This window comes from Schistocerca piceifrons, chromosome 3 (genome assembly GCF_021461385.2).
Source record: "Schistocerca piceifrons isolate TAMUIC-IGC-003096 chromosome 3, iqSchPice1.1, whole genome shotgun sequence".
NCBI lineage: Eukaryota > Metazoa > Arthropoda > Insecta > Orthoptera > Acrididae > Schistocerca > Schistocerca piceifrons.
In genome coordinates this window covers 311,905,074-311,918,661 of record NC_060140.1, presented here as the reverse complement: position 1 = coordinate 311,918,661, position 13,588 = coordinate 311,905,074, and the positions used below count along the sequence as shown (strand labels likewise).

At 44.3% G+C, this 13,588-nt stretch overlaps 1 protein-coding gene across 1 annotated transcript in view; it reads left to right on the top strand.

The window, feature by feature from the left end:
* Positions 1 to 13,588, top strand: part of LOC124789695 (DNA polymerase delta subunit 2) — a 104,657-nt gene that overhangs the window by 36,664 nt on the left and 54,405 nt on the right. Inside the window, exon 3 of the mRNA XM_047257138.1 lies at positions 12,959 to 13,206. Within this exon, the coding sequence (XP_047113094.1) occupies positions 12,959 to 13,206 (248 nt within the window). The remainder of the gene's footprint in view (positions 1 to 12,958; positions 13,207 to 13,588) is intronic.

Sequence of the window (13,588 nt, the reverse complement as noted above, 5' to 3'; positions counted from 1 at the left end):
TGACTTGACTTTTCCACAGCTTCTCACTTAGTAAAAGTTAATAAACCACTGTTTCAGAATTGTCTCGCTATTGTGTCTGCACAACATGTTAGTGAGGTGAGACTTGCAAACTCTGCTGTGTTTTAACAAAAAAAGAAGACTTTAACATGGCAGCAAGAGAAATGTGTAGGTTTTACTCAAAGGTCACCACTCATGACAGTTCCCTGAAAGTTACAAATGGTTAACAAGCCAGGCAAAAATAAATCGCTGCATTTTTGGTGGTATTCTTTTCAGATACTAACCAAAGTAGGAGAGAGATCTTTTTTTGAATCATGACCATGTAAGTGTGGGTGTGGAGGGTCCCCGCTCAATATTTACAAAAAAAAAAAAGAAAGAAAGAGTGTAGACTTTGGTTTAGAACAGCACTTACCCTCTAGCACTCGGCCCTGCAGTGCCTGCCTGCAGCCCTCAAAAAAATGTGTGTGTAGGTTTCGGTTTGAACGACACTTCCCCTCCAGCACTCGGCATGCACCTGCCTACAGGACCCCACCACTACCACAAATCTGGCTTTCGCTTTTTATAGGGCACCATAATGGATTGATTGATGCTGGTGTTAATCCTAGTGTCATTGTGTGGGGAGCCACCATGTACTACTTCAGGTCACCCTCTGGGAGTTGTTAAGTGACCACACATTGTCTGTCCACATGTGCTGCTTCTCAAGAGGTGTGGAAAATCCAGGATGAAGAATGACAATATTATGAAAGGATAGTTGTTACTATCCATACAGATGAGAAGCTGAGTCGCAGACGGGCACAACAAAAAAACTGAAACAAGGAAACTTTTGGCCAGAAAGGTCTTCATCAGAATTAGACAAAACACACACACACACACACACACACACACACATATGCATGCAAACGCAACTCAACCACACATGACCACAGTCTGCAGCAGCTGAGACCAGACCTGGGCAGCCAGAGACTGTGATCATGTGTGTTGCATTTGTGTGTGTGTGTGTGTGTGTGTGTGTGTGTGTGTGTGTGTGTGTGTGTGTGTGTGTTTTATCCATTTCTGATGAAGGCCTTTTTGGCCAAAAACTGATGTGTTTGGTAGTCTTTTTGTTATGCCTGTCTGTGACTCAGCATCTCGGCTACATGGTGAGTAGCAACTTTCATAATGTTCTCACGAGACAGTATACTTGCATCATCTTTCAAGAGGACAATATTCATTCCCACACGACTCGTGTTTCTATGACTGAATGAGGTGTTGCAGTTTGTTGGCCCGCCGGACTCACATTTGAGAGGACGTTGCCTTAAATCTGTGTCCAGCCATTTAGAATTTGGTTTTCTATGATTTACCTAAATCGCTCCAGACAATTGCCAGGATGGTTCCTTTAGGAGGCCATGGCTGGATTTTCTTCCCCATACTTGAAACATTCCAAGCATGTGCTTTGTCTCTAATGATGGCGATGTTAATTAGATGTTAAACCTTAATCTTCCTCCATCATGTGTCGAACTCCAACATTCAGCTCGCTATACACCTAAACTCGTCATGTTTGCGACTAGCACTGACTATAGGCAAATTATCAAACTATGCTGTGGCGGTAAACATGGAAAAAAAAGAAAAAAAAAAAACTTTCACCGTTTCTCTTCAAAATGACATATGTATGATGTCTGCGTAATGTTTGGTTCTTGTGCAATAAACAATTGAAAGTGTTCTAGGACTTTATGTATACACTGTATGTTCTGAGAAAAAAAATGTGGGGCACTACTTATTGAACTACCCTTGCGTTAATTCATTTTGTTACGATATAGATCTGAAGATTTACTTAACTTTTTACTATCCATTTCCATAGGAATGTTCTGAGTATTTACAACTGTATCTAAATACTGAAGTGTCACTTGATAGAGACAAATTTACAAGACTCCTCACTTGATGAACAGCTGACATAATGTCCACATTTATTTCCCGGTGGTCTATCTAGGATAATGCTGTCATCTTGATTGTTGACTGTGAAATGCACCAAGTGTTCATTTGCTTTGATTATTGAATTGATATTGTGTCGCTGAAGAAAATTTTGTAGTGGAGCAATGCAGGTACTAGTGTTATTGTGCACCAGAAGAAATTTTTTCCCGAGATCTTGTGCTAAAGGCCATACTTGAGGATCAAGCTTTGTGTTGATGTGCCTCTCCCTCCCCTTAGGCCTCTGTTACTCCTTCTGTGGAACACAACCAGCTGGGTTCTAGTGTCCGCTATAATTTCTCCCCCCAGCATAATACTGCCTCCTCCAGAAGAGACTGTTGTGGACAGTGTAGCTTCCATGTTACGTTCCCCACAAGTTCTCCATACCCAAACATGACCATAATTTCCATGTATTTGGTTGATGCATAAGTTCATAGCATTTTTCCCTAAGTTTAATAAGTGCAACAGATACGCATTACAAAGACTTAAGTTATCAGTAATATATTCTCGTTCACTATTTACAACAGTCCGCCAATGCTGGGTAGCTTTTTGATTTTACAACTGTAGAAATCTCTTGGTTTTGAGATGAACAACTTGTCGAGTCATGTTTAGAGCACATTTTTATCTGGAAAGGGAGATCCTTGAAGGTTGTTTGATGGAGAGAGTGGAAAAGGTGAAAATCTGAGGGCAAACGATCAGGTGTATAAGGTGGGTGCAGAATGAATTACTAACCTAACTTCTGAATAGTGTTTTTGTCAGTCTAGCAGAATTGGGCAGGCATTATCATGGAGTAGCATCACTTCACGCAGTCTAGATCGTTGTTCTTGGATTGCGTCTCTGTTGCTGACAATAAATGTCAGCAGTGATGGTTACACATCGGGGAAGCAATTAGTAGTAAATCACGCTGTTGCTCTTCCGTCAGCTGCATAACATTATCTTTTCTGGATACACGCAGGTCTTTGTACAGGGAATTGCTACTTTGTTTGGCTTCAACTGTTCCTTTCTTTTCTTTATGTGAGCGTGAAGATATCAGTCACCAGTAAAGATACAGAATAGGACATGATGAGCAAGCAGAGATGCTAGTATGCCCATCCACTGATTTTTTTGTGATTTTTGTCTTGGAGCATTCAGTACAAATACACTCAATTTCTGAATCTCACCCATTGCACGCAAATATTGCATCATGGTGGAATGACATCATTTCATCACATTTGTCTGTTCTCGAGTACATAGATATGGATCATTGTGGATTAATGAATTTAAATGATCTTCATCAAACTCCAGAAGTCTTCCTGAATGTGGAGAGTCACTAATGTCAAAATGATACTCCTTAAAATGAGAAAACTAGTTTCTTGCCACGTTCTGACCAGTGGCGTTATCAGCATACAGGACGCAAATGTTTCTGCCTGCTTCTGCTACTGTGCCCTTCTGTTGAACCTCCTTGCGGGTCCAGGGGTAAGAATAGCCCTGAGGTATTCCTGCCTGTCGTAAGAGGCAGCTAATAGGAGTCTCTCATGTTTCGGCCATTATGTGATGGTCCCCTGTAGGGTTTGACCTTCATTCTTCAAAATTTTTCCGAAGAGCGAGCCAAGGGGGAAGGGTGCCTTACGTGGTGTATTGTGTCCATCATGCCTTGAGATCTGTTGCCCGCTTTTTTGTCGTCGCATTGTAGTCCCGCTCATTCTCCACCTCTTGGGTGAGGACACCTTCCTGGGTGCATTTTCCACCATGCACTATGCAGTGTTGCTTTCTGTGCTGATGATGACCATGGACTAGTTTGCAGCATGGTAGCCAGTCCGTTGTGGTGGGGCCACCATGCACCCTGTTGTTTGTAGCCCCCTGACAACACAGGGGTCACTTTGCTGATGCCTGCACCGTTAACTCCCTATGTATGCCAAGGAGTAGATGTCTGTCACCCAGGGGCATTGGGATGCCTGGCAATGGCCATCCTGCCAGGTGGCCTTTGCTGCGGCTGGGTGGCGCCCATGGGGAGGCCCCCTGGTTGGAGTGGGCGGCATCAGGGCAGATGATGCACGATGAAGCGTACCATCACTTGCTGGTGATCAAACACCAGCAGTCTCTAAACGTTCTAAGTCTCAGTACAACGCTAATGGAAGTACGACCCTAAACCATTCCCCTCCCTGGCCACACCATGGGAGGAATGCCAGGCTAAGGATGACAGTGAACCTTATTCTTCCCGGTGCCTTATATGTATGAGAACTGATGGGGACGCCTTTGATTCGACGAAGTCACAGTTTTTTGTAGACCATTTAGAGGACACGTTTGGGGAGGTGGAGGGCTTGTCCAAAATGTGGTCAGGGTCAGTCTTGATAAAAACAGCATCCTCTACCCAGTTTTGGGCATTACTCACTTGTGACAAGCTGGGGGATGTTCCTGTTACCATCACACCCCATAAGGGCTTAAATATGGTCCAGGGTATCATATTCCACAGGGACCTTCTTTTGCAGTCTGGCGACGAGCTGTGCGCCAACTTAGAGTGACAAGGCATTCATTTTGTCCGATGTGTCCATCAGAGTCCGAGGAGTAATCAGGTTGCCTCTGGTGCCTTCATCTTGGGCTTCGAGGGTGACACATTGCCCCAGAACGTCAAGGTGATGGTCTACCACTGTGATGTAAAGCCATATATCCCTCCCCTTACGTGGTGCCTTGTGCTGGAAGTTCAGCCATATGTCTTCCTGCTGTGCTTCCAGCCTCACATGTCAAGATTGTAGACATCCATAACATCCCAATACTCCATGTGCCCCACCTCTCATCTGTGTCAGCTGTGGAGAGCAGCATTCCCCTCGCTCGCCGGACTGTAGGATTTTACAGTATGATAGGCAAATCATGGAACACAAGACCCTGGAATGACTGACCTACACTGAGGGCAAGAGGAAATTTGAGTGTCTACATCGTATGGCTATGACCTACTCGTACGCCGCCACTAAGAAAACAGTTGTAGACCCATCTGTTCCGCGAATTTCGGTTGGCTCTCCAAGCTGGAAGACTACACCTGCCCCCTTGATGGTGGGGACCCCTCCCTCCCTGCACTGCTCCCCCAACCATCGGCGACACCAGTCCCCACTTCTCAGTCGGAGAAGCGTGTCTTCTTTGGGACCTCTCACTAGGAAGGGGCCCCTTGCATCCCTGCCTCCCCAGGTCTCTGATAGTGAGAAAGATGACTCCCGGCAGTGGCTGAAGTGTCCAAAAGTAGCTGGTCGTAGGGCTTCACGATCATCTTCAGTCCCGGAGACTGAATCGGTCAAGCCCTCCCGGCTGTGACACCCACACCACCGCTACCTTCAAGCTTTACTTCTGAGTATGAGGTGGAGATTGTGGTGTCTGCTGAGGACCTAGATCTCGCCATATCCTCAGACAGCATGGATACAGACTGCTCAGGAAATAAATCAGCGCAGCAGGTGACCCTGAGGTGGAGACTGCCCCATTGAATGAATGTTCCATGCCTTCCCAACCTCACGATCACATCATCCTCCAGTGGAATTGCAGCAGTTTTTCCACCGCCTACCTGAGCTACGGCAACTGCGAAGCTTTACACCTGATTTCTGCATTGCCCCCCAGGAAACATGGTTCCCGGCAATACGGAACCCTGCTCTCCACGACTAGAAGGGATATTACAGGAACCGTAGTGACCATAATAGAGTGGCAGGTGGAGTTTGCATTTATGTCCTGAACTCAGTTTGCAGTGAACCTGTTCCCCTTCAAACCCCTCTTGAAGCTGTGGCTGTCAGGATAAGGACAATGCAGGAAATAACTGTCTGCAATGTATATCTTCCTCCAGATGGTGCAGTACCCCTGACCACATTGGCTCCACTGATTGATCAACTCCCTAAACTTTCCCTATTTTTGGGAGATTTTAACACTCATAACCCCTTGTGAGGTGGGCACCGTTCTTACTGGCTGAGGCAGAGATGTTGAAACTTTACTGTCACAACTCGACCTCTGCCTCTTAAATACAGGTGCCCCCCACATTTCAGTGTGGCACATGGCACATATTTGGCCATTGATATCTCTGTTTGCAGTCCTGGCATTCTCCCATCTGTCCACTGGAGAGCATGTGATGAGCTATGTGGTAGTGACCACTTCCCATCTTCCTGTCACTGCCCCAGCGTCAGGCCCACGGACGCTTGCTTAGATGGGCTTTAAACAAGGCGAACTGGGAAACTTTCTCCACTGCTGTCACCGTTCAGTGTCCTCCACATGGGAACATAGGTGTGATGGTTGAGCAGGTGACTACAACAATCCTTTCTGTGGCAGAAACTATGATCCCTCGCTCTTTGGGTGCCCCCAGCGAAAGGCAGTTGCTTGATGGTCACCGGAAGTCGCTGAAGCAATTAAGGAGTGTTGACGACCTCTACAGCGGCATATGCGGCACACTTCCCTGGGGAGCCCTCATAGCCTTTAAACGGCTCCATGCTTGGGTTCACCAACTTCGATTGCCAAGCACTTTGCTGAGCACTATGCTCTAGCCTCTGCATTGGAGAATCACCCCTCAGCCTTTCACACTCTCAAATGGCGGCTGGAGGGGAAAGTGATTTCGTTCACTACATGCCACAGTGAATCCTATAATGCGCCATTTACAGAGTGGGAGCTCCTCAGTGCCCTGCAACATTGCCCCGACATGGATCCTGGGCCATATCGGATCCACAGTCAGATGATTAAACATTTCTCATCTGACTACAAGCCCATCTCATCATCATCTTCAACTGGATCTGGTGTCATGGCGTCTTTCCATCGCAATGGCAGGAGAGCACCATCATTCCGGTGCTTAAACCCGGTAAAGACCTGCTTGATGTGGATAGCTATTGGCCCATCAGCCTCACCAACGTTCTTTGTAAGCTACTGTAACATATGGTGTGTCAGCGGTTAGGTTGGGTCATGCAGTCACGTGGCCTACTGGCTCCATGTCGGGGCAGCTTCCGCCAGTGTCGCTTCACCACTGATACTCTTGTGTCCCTCGATTCTGCCATCCGCACAGCCTTTTCCAGATGCCAACACGTGGTTGCTGTCTTTTTTGATTTACGAAAAGTGTATGACACCACCTGGCGGCATCATACCCTTGCCACATTATATGAGGCCCGCTCCAGATTTTTATCCAAAATTTCCTGTTGCTTCGTACTTTCCGTGTCCAAGTTGGTGCCTCCCATAGTTCCATCCATATCCAGGAGAATGGAGTCCCGCAGGGCTCTGTATTGAGTGTCTCTCTATTTCTAGTGGCCAGCTGCTGTAGGGCCGGCCGTCTCACCTACTGTGTGTGCTGATGACTTCTGTATTTCTTACTGCTCTTCCACTACTGGTGTTGCTGAGCGGCGCCTACAGGGAGCCATTCACATGGCGAGTCATGGGTTCTAGCCCACAGCTTCCAGTTTTCAGCTCTGAAGTCGTGTGTCATGCACTTCTGTCGGCGTCGTACCATTCATCTGGAACAAGAACTTTACCTTACTGACGATCCACACACTGTAGTGGAGGCATATACATTCTTAGGATTGGTTTTTGCTGTCCGATTGACTTGGCTACCTCACCTTCGTCAGCTTAAGCGGAAATGCTGGCAGCACCTCAATGCCCTCTGCTGCCTGAGCAACACCAACTGGGGTGCAGATCGCTCTACGCTGCTGCAGCTCTACAGAGCCCTTGTTCAAACCTGCCTTGACTACGGGAGTGTGGTTTATGGTTTGGTGGCGTCCCTTGGCATTGCGTTTACTTGAGCCAGTGCACCACTGTGGCAATCGCCTACCGACAGGTTCTTTCAGAACGAGTCCAGTGACCAGTGTACTGTTGGAGGATGGAGTTAGGCATGCACAACTGCTGGCCAGTTACATTGCACATGTTTGTAGTTCTCCTGCGCATCCGAATTAGTCTCCTTTTCCCACCCGCAGCAGCCCATCTCCCACATCGGCGGCTCAGGTCAGGGCTAACGATTCTGTCTGAACTGGAGTCCTTCCCTTTACCACCTATACTTGAGGTCCACTACGTACACCTCCATGGTTTACACCTTTCCGTGGCTTCGCCTGGACCTTCCACATGGCCCTAAGGACTGTTAACCCTGCGACTCTTCGCTGTCACTTCCTCTCGATTCTCGACATGTACCGGGGCCATGAAGTGGTTTACATTGATGGCTCGATAGCCAATGGTCACGTTCGCTTCAGAGCTGGTGGCCATATTTCCTGCTCTTGAGCACATTCACTCATGCCCAGGCGAGTCATTTCTCCTGCGTATTGACTCCTTGAGCAGCCTACAAGCTATTGACCAGTGCTACTCTCGTCATCCTTTGGTAGGGAGCATCCAGGAGTCCATCTATGCCCTGGAACGGTCCAGTCGTTCAGTGGTGTTTGTCTGGACACCACGTCACGTTGGAATCCCAGGCAATGAACTTGCCGACAGGCTGGCCAAACAGGCTATGTTGAAACTGCTTCTGGAGATGGGCATCTCTGAACCTGACCTGCGTTCTGACTTACGCCGCAGAGTTTTTCGGCTTTGGGAGACAAAATGGCGTAACAGTATGCACAACAAACTGCGTGTCATTAAGAAGACTATGAATGTGTGGAAGTCTTCCATGCAGGGCCCTCGCAGGGAATCAGTTGTCCTCTGTTGGCTCCGCTTTGGCCATGCTTGGGCAACCCGTGGTTACCTCCTGCACCGTGAAGACCCGCCTCAGTGTCGGTGCGGCGCCCGGTTGACAGTGGCCCATCTTGTGGTGCACTGTCCCACTTTGATTGCCCAGCGACAGAATCTTGGGTTACCGGACTTGTTGCCACTAATTTTATCTGGAAACGCCTCATTGGCTAATTTAGTTTTACGTTTTATTTGTGAGGGTGGGTTTTATCATTTGATCTAAGTTTTAGCGCATGTCCTTTGTCCCTCTGTGTCCTCCACACTAGTGTTTTTAGGGGTGGAGGTTTTAATGTGTTGCAGAGTGGCTGGCTTCTCCTTTTTAGTCTCATGGGCAACCAGCCATGGTCATCTGCTTTGTTGTGTTATTCTCTTCATCCCATTTCTTGCATTTGTGTGTTTTCTTGTTCCCATTTTGTCCATTTACATGTTTGTTGCCCTTCATCGTTCTTGTGATTTTTCCTTTCATTCCATTTTGTGTTGGCTGTCTTGTTTGTTTTATTCTCACACTTGCGGCATTGTTTTATTCGGAAGAAGGGACTGATGACCTCATAGTTTGGTCCCTTCCCCCCCCTCTTTTAGTCCAACCAACCTACCTCTGTTGAACTCAAAGCAGAAGAATACGCCAGAAATGTTCCAATTTCTCCACTTAGCACTACGTTTTCTAGTGTCCACAGCTCTGCCCATTTCTCCAAATGACAATATGTAAACTCAAGTAACAATAAAAACTGACAGTCGATAAATAAACCCGTAGCAACTGGAAAACCAAAATATAAAACGAAAACACTACAAACTTAATGCAACAATCCAATAAGTCCATTCTAGTCTCATCACAGAACAGTGGCAAAAGTCTTTTTGTTGTTCACATGCTGCTTTTGTGCTATTCCTAGATATAGTAATTCAAAGATATTAATCCTCAACAGCTGTTGTTTTCCTTCTACGACCACAACCTTGCTGTCTAGCGACAATATGTCTTTCATTGTATCATTTCGACAACTTAGATATTGCAATTTGACTTACACTAAGTTCTCTTGCTGCATATTGCTGTGAATGTTTCTCCTGCAGAGGAGTTACTCCACGACTGTCTTCCTCCACTGTTACCAACTGTGCCACGTCTACCCATGTCTACGCAATGTCGTATAATATGTTTACAATCTCTGACATGCAGCACACACACTTTCTATTGAGTAATGTGTACTTCAGCCCTGTCTGTTGACATGTGAGTAAACCTACAAGGTTATGACTTTTGTAAATGTGAGGATAATGTGATGTATGTGTCACTAATAGTGGAAGTGTTATAGTGTTTACTGTTTGTATGTGTTCACGGGATCTCGAAAACTAGTGACTCAGTTATGAGAAGAGGTATGTGAAATTAACTTTGAGCTTACTACTTCATGTTTCAACATAGTGTCACTGTTCTGTCTTACAATTTTGTGAGGGAGAAACTTTGCCACATTTTAATTTTAAAAAATGATGTAGAGAGTGATTATGTATTTTTATAAGGCCCAGAATCCCTTTCAGCCTGTTTGCTTATCAGGCAAACATTCATGGTATACTCCAAATAAATTTAAACACTACACTGTTGATATAGATATCTTGTTTCCCTCTTCAAATTATGTGGGTGGAAGGCACGTTTTTCGTTTTTCAGTGTGTTTGAGGCTCATCTTGTATGTAATATTCTTGTGATGGGTGTTATTCAACTCTCTTACAAAGCATCCAGTAGGAAGTTCATACTTTATTTCAGGCTCATCCAAGTCTCATGGCAATCTTATGAGAAGGGAAATTGCTACACACACACACACACACACACATACAAATGCAACTCACACACACGACTGCAGTCTCAGGCAACTGAAACCACACTGCAGTTGAGTTGTGTGTGTGTGTGTGTATTGTTGACGAAGGCAATAATGGCCGAAAGCTTTAATTGTGAGTCTTTTTTTGTGCCTATCTGCTACTCAGCATGTCTACTATGTGGTGAGTAGCAACTTTTATTCTCATAATATTGTTACATTCCGTCCTGGATTTTCCGTTGTTTGATCCATGGTAATCTTGTAGATCAATCTCTTCATTACTCCTGTCTTTGGATAAACTTGATATGACACAGAATAATTCACACCACATGCTACATCCGCTAATGTGAAGAAAATGCCCAAAAGCCTTTTAGTTGTTAGGTGACTTGATAAATAAGTAGCACACCGTTTGTCATGTTATAAAACATGATCATGTCAGATCTTCCTGAGTCAGGATCATTGTTTATTGAATGGCACATAGAAAAGACTATGAGACATTTTGTTTCCTTCAGCTTACTGACATACAAACACTATTAGATTAGTTCTGCTGATAAATAGCAGGTGTCACCTATAATATTTCTCCACATTTTTAGTTGCCTTCACCAACCAAAGAACAGCATGTGAGGGAACACTGTGACCTTTCTCATGGTTTGAAAGATTGTGAACATCATTGCCTTTTCTGTAATAAATGGCTTCTTTATAGAAATAATTTGTGCATTTGCACTGTATTTTCAAACCATATTTTGCTAATACGTTTGGCATATGCATTCTAAACTCACAATTTCCATGGAAAGGTACATGCTCATTTGCACCTACAGAGTAGCAAGTTGGCTTTACTCAGTGAAACACAAAAAGATTTGTGAAATTGTTGCTGACTTCTCTACTTTCTTTCCTCCCGATCATCTGGGTTGTCAAATTGTAATGCAGATGATAATAAAAAAGAAAATCTTTTTTTAGTAACAGTGCATCTGCAAATGTCACAACCTGTTTCATCAGTTGCAGACAAGCAGGAAACCAATTCTGCTTCCTGATCTGAAAATATCTGAGTACACTGATAGCCCAATTAATGTCTTCAGTTCAGTGACATCAACATCTATGCAAATTAAAGGGAAGGCCAACATTCACCTTCAGCAGACCTATGTGTGGCCCAAAGACGCACGTAACAGAACATGGTATTAAGTAGCTTTTGAACCCAGGCTCTTCTTCAGGCATAAAGTGTGCAGATGCCCCCCCCCCCTCTCCCAATGTACTTTTGTGCCCTTGGCAATATTTGACATCAACTTCTTGTAGGAAGGATAAGTGACCATATGCATATTGTACTCTGTGCTTGCATGTTTTCAGATTTGTCGATAGAATGATTTTGTCTGGGATACCTTGGGTAAAGAACAGATTCCTTACCTCCAAAATAGCATTGTTTCCTTAGGACTTTTTGCCATCTGTTACAGTCCAAGCATTTGCAGTATGATGTTGCATTTCCCTGTTATGTTAGTTGGCAGCTTCTGTTTTCAAAACGTCTATTCTTACTAAAAAAGGAAGCTTGTCCCATCTTCATCACTTTTTATTCCCCTTCTCCAAAATAGTATTGGGATAACTAAATATCTCCAAATCAGGGTCATTATTGCTATTGTGAAAGTCTTCATCTGAGAATTCATTGAGTCATTCTTGAGCATACGCATCTGTTGTATGTAAAACACAGTACATGGAATGTCCAGTGTTGCCTGCCATGGAGAAACGGTAACATTCAACAAAAACATGACACGGAAACACTGTGGTATGTGTGTGAGACTTCTCTAGGTTCAAGAAAGTTCAATAACAGTGCATGAGTTCTGGGACATGTAGCTTGCTGTCCAGAAGGAAGGTACGTGGAAAAGTCTACTTCGCTTTGCAGGGGATGTGAAATATGACGAGACAAAGGATCGTAGCAGTGTGAGAGATGGTCCATAGTCCGTCAGTGTTAAGCATTTTGAGGCAATGATAATACGACTCAGTTGACATAACTGAAAAATGATTGATTGTGGAAATTTCAAAACAGTTGTCTCGTTGAATACTTGTGATTCAGGGCACTTTAAGTTACTGCTGCCCAGATTCGATTTACTCCCACACTATCATTCCTAACATGAATAGAAGAACATAGTGCAAGAGTGATAAATAATTTGCTTTTAAATCCCATTACATACTTTACTGAAGATGGGGGGGGGGGTCGCATGCGTGCCCCCAGATGCCCCCCCCCCCCCTCCAATACACTAGCCTTGATCTTATTATTAGTTTCTGTAAATAGCGTTCTTTCTCAAAATAGTATAAAATTGTTATAGTCATTGTTGAACATATTTTTTAGTTAGTATTTAACACAGCTTGGGCATGTTACAGCTAGGAAAACAATATGAATGATGAAAAGTAAAACAGTATCATCATTGCTGGACCATTCATAACTGTATATATCCAGTGAGCCAGATATCATGCTTAGAAGTAGTTGGTTATGAAACTGAGTGCCAACTAATTATAATTTACTTTCCTCTCTCAGTTATTGGTGTGTCATTTTTTTCTTAACTGTGTCTTGGAGACTCATCATTTACTTCTTATTGTTCTGTTCTATACAGCTACAACTTGTACCACAGCCATCACGAACAAATTATGTGAGTGAAGATGATGAGCTAATATTGGAAGATGAACTGCAGAGGATCAGATTAATTGGCAGTATCAGCCCCCATTATGTTGTTACTGGAGTGGTGTGTGCTGTTTTAGGACACGAAAGTGAGGATGGAAAATTTTTAGTGGAAGACTATTGTTGGCCAGGGCTAGCCTCATCAGTGGAAAGGCCTTTGTCCAGCACCCCAGCTGAAAAAAGGTATTCATTCTGCTTTTGAAAGTAAAATAATGATACAGTTTCTTTGTTGGGTTAATGTGAAAACTGAATTTTTTCTGCCTGTAAAAATATGTAATTGTGAAGTACACTGAGGTGGAAAAGTCATGGGATAGGAATATGCACATATACAGATGGCGGTAGTATCATGTACACAAGACAAAAGAATAGTGCGTTGGTGGAGCTGTCATTTTTACATAGATGATTTATGTGAAAAGGTTTCTAATGTGATAATGGTCACATGACGAATTAACAGGTTTTGAATGCGGAATGGTAATAGGAACTAGAGCATGGGACACTCCATTTTGGAAATTGTTAAATTTCAGGCATTCTCTCTCAACATGGACTACACAGTGACCAAAGGCCT